Below are 6,509 nucleotides of genomic sequence, written 5' to 3'. Positions count from 1 at the left end.
AAAATTTCAAACCCCATTTAAAAATTAAAAAAAAAATGCATTACCTAATTTAAAAAAATTAAACATACATGTATTTTACTTAACATCACATAATTAAAGTTAATTAAAAAAAAAAAAACTAATTATACGTGTATGACACGTAAGATCAACCTAGTATAAATAAGAGGTGATCATGATCTCATTTTTTAGTAGGTTGATTTGTTGCATGTAACAAAATTTAACTTCATCATACATATTATATAAATGCAAATTTCTATTATAATAAAAGGAAAAATAATATAACTCTTTCTTATGTAATTTAGTCTCTAAAAAGGAAATGTTTTGGTTTTAGTTTTTGGGACCATAGCCATGGTAATTAGCACATGCAAATGTGGATTCTTAAGAGCCCAGTCATAAAAACCAGTAGCATGTACGAAGTGTGAGGAGTTTTCAACAATGAATGCCAAGGCTTTGTCTTTCAATTTGGGGTAAGAACAAACCTCAGCAATTTCAAGAATGTCTAAAGCGTTGGTTAAACACAAATAAAGATCCAAATGGCGCTCGCAGATCTTCCTCAAGTAGGGGATGTAGTACTTATCTGCAGCCAATGACAATGCGTACACGTGTCTCTTCATCTTGTCTTCTGATACAACACCATTGTACAAGAACTCCAGCAGAGTTTCCAACTCATCATGTTTCATCTCCCACACTGTTTCAATCTCTGTTGCTGGAGCCTTGAACCGACTCTCTGACTCAAACATGTTCTTCAACACTTCTGATCTCACTGCCTAAACAAATTTTACTTTCTTCCAGTTAGTCCCAATTGCTACTCATATACATTTAACAATTTGTAATCTGTTTTAGTACTTTGTAAAAATTGTTTACAGAATTGTGGCATGAGGTTACAAACTTGTGAATAGTTAAAAAGAGAAATAAAAATATTGTTACAAAATTGTATATTTTATTTAAAGAAAAATAAATTTTATATTTATGATTATACCTTATGCTTGTACATTTTTTTTTTTTTTCAAAATCTTAAGCATTTTTTAGAGGGATTATTTCATGATACCTAAAAAAGACAAAAAAATTCCATTTTTACCAATTTAAATATATATTTTTACATATTTTCAAAAAATATAAAGAATTATTTTTCAATAATTTTTACGTTGTTTCTACGAAGAAAACAATATCCAAACAATATTTTTTTTGGGTTGAGATGCAAAATGGCCCTAAATTTGGTAACTAAGTTAGTAAATGTACACTTTTTAAAAAAATTAAGAAAATGGCCAAATCTAATAAATTAGCTAATAAAAATTATAAAAATAGATTTATCACATATTTTTTTAAAAAAATATATATAATAACAAAATTGAGTTACATAATTTTTTTTAGTATTGCATATTATTATATTGTAACAAAAATAAATAAATATATTAGATCATTTAAATATATACAGCAGTATTAGATATATCGTAGTACAGAAAATTAATATACCGTAGTAATAAAATTATATACCACAAAGAAATTATAACAATACTAAATTAATACTCAAAAAATATATATATCATGCTAACAAAATTATATATATCACCATTAAAATATGAATACATACCAAAAAATTTATATACAATAAAATAGAAAATAAATATCATATTAAATATAAATAATATATTATAGGCAACAAAAATCATATACCATACAATAAAACATATATACATACAATAAAAAATAAAAAAAAATAATATAATATTATTAAAAAAAATTATATATATCATATTAACAAAATTATATATCACCTTTATGTATACTTAAATAAAAACTAAACATGCATTATCTAAAATAAAATGATATACTATACAATAAAACTTATATACCATATAACATAAAATATATACCTTACAATAAAAATATATATAATAATAACAACAAATAAAAATAAAAATATATAAGATGCTAATAAAATTATATATCATGTCAACAAAAGTAAAATAAAAAATAAAACTTAAATATTATTTAAAAAAATTATATACCGTATAACAAAAAATACATATACCATACACCAAAATATATATACAAAAATAATAATAATAAAAATATAGATTACTAATACATATATATGTATGTATACTATGTTAACCAAATTATATACCACAATTAAAATATATATACCATGACCATTGTATATAATAAAATAAAAACTAATTAAATATTATTTAAAATAAATAATCATACAATCAAAAAAATATAAAAATAATAATTGAATATATGTAGCATGGCAATAAAATTATATACATACATTAAAATATTTTTATTATGCTAATAAAATTATATACCACTATTATACATATCATAATAAAAAATAAATATCATCTAAGAATAATAAATATACCATACAACAAAATAGAAATATACCGTACAACAAAATCTATGTACCAACAACCCAAAACAACTCATAAAAAATTTAAAAAATTGACATAACTTTAAAATAAAAAAGATTTTAACAAAACTAATATAGATATACCATAATGTTTAAATAATTTGCTTCTAATTCTAAAAAAAAAAATTGAAATAAGGACATTTACTAACATAGTCTTATGATTTAAGGTCATTTGCTATATTTTTTTGAAAAGAGGACATAAACAAACATACTCCTATGATTTGGGGTCATTTACTATAATTTCCCATTTTTTTTTCCCAAAAAACAAGTGAAAAAAACGTTAAATAAACGGAATTCATAAAATGATATAGAAAAAAAAAAAGTCTGATTTTAAGTACAACAAACAAAATTTTCTGAATTATATTCATAACAAGTTTTTAACAAATTCTCAATACTTTAAAGTATTGAAAATACTGTTAAAAAATAAATAATTTTAGTGCAAATTATTTCAAATTTCTCAAAAATTAGCAAAAGGCTTACTATAATTATTCAAGTACTGAAATAAGAAATGATGAGCTTATCGAAAAAATAAGAAAGTTTGCGAGTAAAAGTAGTATGTGTTTTTTCTGCAAAATATAATAATAATAATGAGAAAATACAAAGTAGTAAGTGTTTGTATTGTGGTGTACCAATAGGGCTTTGTGAGCTGGTATTGGAGGCCCATCATTGCTGGGCTTGAGAAGAATGTCAGGGTGCATTTGATATCTAAAAGCAGCAACAAAGCCACTCAAGAAGTTGAGCCTTTCCTCAAGATCATCCCGTTCAACTTTTGTGTCATTTACAAATCTACCAATATCCATCAGTGACTGGATGATATTCACCAAATGTTAATCTCTCTTTTTATTATTATTTAAAAGACCACCAATGCAGTATTTTAATTTAAAATACATAGGAAATACTGAATGAAATGTGAGAATGAATAACAAATTCAAGTTAAAACTATTTTGATTTACTTGAAACATCGAATAGCTTAACTAGTGTTGAGTTGAGACATGGGCTTCTGTAGGTCCTAAGAAAAGTAAGCTGCCCCATGGCACTTAACCTTAAATGGGCTGTTATCACACGAGACATTTATTCTAAACTTTGGACTAAATGAGGAAAAAGAAAAAACACCACCTTTGAAAATTAAATGTCGATTTTAGTTTACTTAATTATTTAATTATCTAGTTTTAAGACTTTTTTTTATGTCCCGAAATCATATCTATAGCTTTGTACTAGGAACTACTAACAATTCTAGACTAGCTTCTCATTCTCTTCTACATTGTCAACGAACCAAATATATATTTGGATCGAATTACAAAGAGAGCAATATAATATCAGCATTCATAAAAATTAATACATATAGGAAAAAGTATAGGTAAGAAGAATAGAATTATAGAACTTGCCTTATAAGAATTTGGCTGAGAATTATTATTACTCTTAGTTCCATTCAAGGTCTCTTTAAGTTTAGTCGCCCCCTCATAGCAAGTTTCGCATAACATCTTCCTCGGAGGTCTTAACGTGGAAGGCATCGAAATACAAATACAACAATCCATCGCTGATTTTCTTCAACTTTTCTCTGATGCCAAACACCCAATATAAGAAAGGAAAATGAGAGAAAAAGAGAGAGAACGAGAGGATTGATGATGCTTTTCTTTTCTTATTCTTATGTACTAGATGATTTAAAAGACAAGCCATTTTTTCTTTTATTTCTTCTAGCTAGTTGGTAAAGGCTTTTCGGGTTTGTTAGACCATATATTCTATGTATCCTTTTTATAAAATATTATTTCTAATAAAAGATGCAACAACGAGTTATGATTGCGAAACTAATATAGAATGCATACCATTTATATAAATAAATAATATCTTAATTACAGTCAAATGACCAAACAAACCCTCGTAAAGAGAGTGGTTAACATGTTTCTTGTGAGAGTCAAAATAGAGGATAATAAGGTTAACATAATTTGAAGCACAAAAAACAACTATATATATTAAATAAAGTCCAAAAGAGAAGTGATAATAGATTTGGTATATGGAAATTGATAAGAAAAGAGTTCGTTAGGCAATGCCCTTTTGGTTCATTCTAAAGCAAGTCCCATTAAAAAAAGCCTTAAACATATACAATTTACAAATAATAAAATGGATAATCATAACAGAAAGAGAATATATAAGTTAGGAAGAAGAAAAGGACTTTCCAACCTCACAAACAGCAAATAATATGCAAAAGCCAGCATGTCTCATTCTAATAAGAGAGCTTTAAACGATATTAAGATAATATTAATAAGGGCTTATAGTTAGTTATATAGTACAGCCTGGCCAGTTCTAACATTAATGTATGAACTTGAACTACATACTAGTGGATTTTTAAGCTTAGCAGTGTCGATCAATGGGCTAATCAATCATTCTTTCTTGTCTCTCCTTGAAAATTATATAATATTATAAAAATGAAATAGTAATCAAATAGAATTTTTAGAATTAGATGTTAGAGGTAGTTTCACCTTGATAATAAAATATTAACTCTCATTATCAAATAATTTTGAGATAGAACTATATGTATTTTATTGAATTCTAACATGGTATCAATTGTTGGAATATATTTTACCAAGATCTAGATTTGCTAACAAGTATGTTAATTATATTCTATAATATAATACCCTAAATATGAATTCCTAAAACAATGAAAATAAACACATATAAAATTTGGAAAACCTTACATTAATTGGTAGTAGCAGAATGTTATGACTCATTCCACTCAGATCTCAAACCATTGTTCCATTTTGTCTCAGCGTATTAACAAGATCTGAGCCTGTATCTCCTTCAGGTGTTGGATTCTTCACAATCTTTCACACTATGATTGAGTACTTGACTTGATATGAGTGGACATGTACTCTATCACTAAAGGCTCAAAAATTGATAAAGAAGAAGAGCGAGGATTTTGAAATAGCAAGGAAGGAGGCTCTCAAATTTCTAATTGTTTGACAAGGAATGAAAACTAGATTATGAAAGATGGATGAGAATGAGAGCCAACTTATTCCTTTTATAGTATTTCATCTAGGGTTATGATTTAAATTATATGGAATAAAAAAGATAAAATAATAGGAAAATAAACACTAAGTGGTCGGCCATAGGATGTGGACCCCACTAGTTATAATTTTACTATTTTATTCAATAATTTATCTTTTCTTTCAATTATGCTATATTTTCTAATTTTAATCCTATAAATATCAAAAATATTTATTTAATAATTATTAAATAAAATTATCATTTAACTTATTTGTTAATTAGACCTTACAAAGTCTCTTAATTAACAAATAAACTCCAAAATCTCTTTTTTTCACAATTAAGCCATTACTTAGTGAAAATTCATAAATAAGACATAGTTTAATTTTGAAATTATAATTGATTAATTAAAACCAATTAATCGAGTCTACAAGAAGTATTATCTCAACTGGTGTGGGCACCATGTGCCTATATAATCAAGGTTCCAATAAGCCGTTTTAGAATTTACCAAGTTAATTTTCTAACTTATTAATTCGTCATTGCTCCACTATAGATTTGGAATTGCACTCTTAATTATATAGAACACTTTATATATTCTATGATATAGACACGTTATTAATTATCCATTGTTATAATCCAAATAATTAATGATTCTCTGTAGGTGATCTACATCGAGTAGGAATAAATTTACCATTCTACCTTTTAATGTATTTTATTCTTAATATACTTAGCTACCTATAAATGACATTTCTGTAAAGTAATATAATTACTAAAATGAGTACTCTACTATTTATCTCCATTAAGTCAAGCTCGAAGGAAATCATCATTTCACTTCTATGCATTTAAAGAAGCTATAGATTCTGTATCTATGATTAACACTCCCACTCAATTAAACTACCATGTTCTTAATCCGTAAGTATCAGGAAGATCCAATTGGTCAACTTTAACGAACTAATTAAAGAACATAAATAATATAATTTAACTAGAACCTAACAATCTTAAGATTGAAAACATTGATCTAAGATCAACTAAGTGATATTGACTTAGATAGATATTATGGTAAGTTTATGATATCTTATCCAAGTTCAATATCTGTCCAATCCGATGTATAACA

General features: G+C 25.7%; 1 protein-coding gene across 1 annotated transcript; it reads right to left on the bottom strand.

The window, feature by feature from the left end:
- Positions 1-221: 221 nt before the first annotated feature.
- Positions 222-4,816, bottom strand: LOC115706235 (BTB/POZ domain-containing protein At3g56230). The gene is made up of 3 exons (XM_030633813.2): positions 3,802-4,816; positions 3,046-3,222; positions 222-767 (listed from the first exon to the last, which is right to left on the bottom strand). Exons 1-3 carry the CDS (start codon positions 3,949-3,951, stop codon positions 306-308), a joined length of 789 nt encoding a protein of 262 aa, XP_030489673.1. The 5' UTR covers positions 3,952-4,816; the 3' UTR covers positions 222-305.
- Positions 4,817-6,509: the final 1,693 nt, after the last annotated feature.

Source organism: Cannabis sativa, chromosome 1 (assembly GCF_029168945.1).
Source record: "Cannabis sativa cultivar Pink pepper isolate KNU-18-1 chromosome 1, ASM2916894v1, whole genome shotgun sequence".
NCBI lineage: Eukaryota > Viridiplantae > Streptophyta > Magnoliopsida > Rosales > Cannabaceae > Cannabis > Cannabis sativa.
This window is presented reverse-complemented; position numbering and strand designations above follow the sequence as displayed.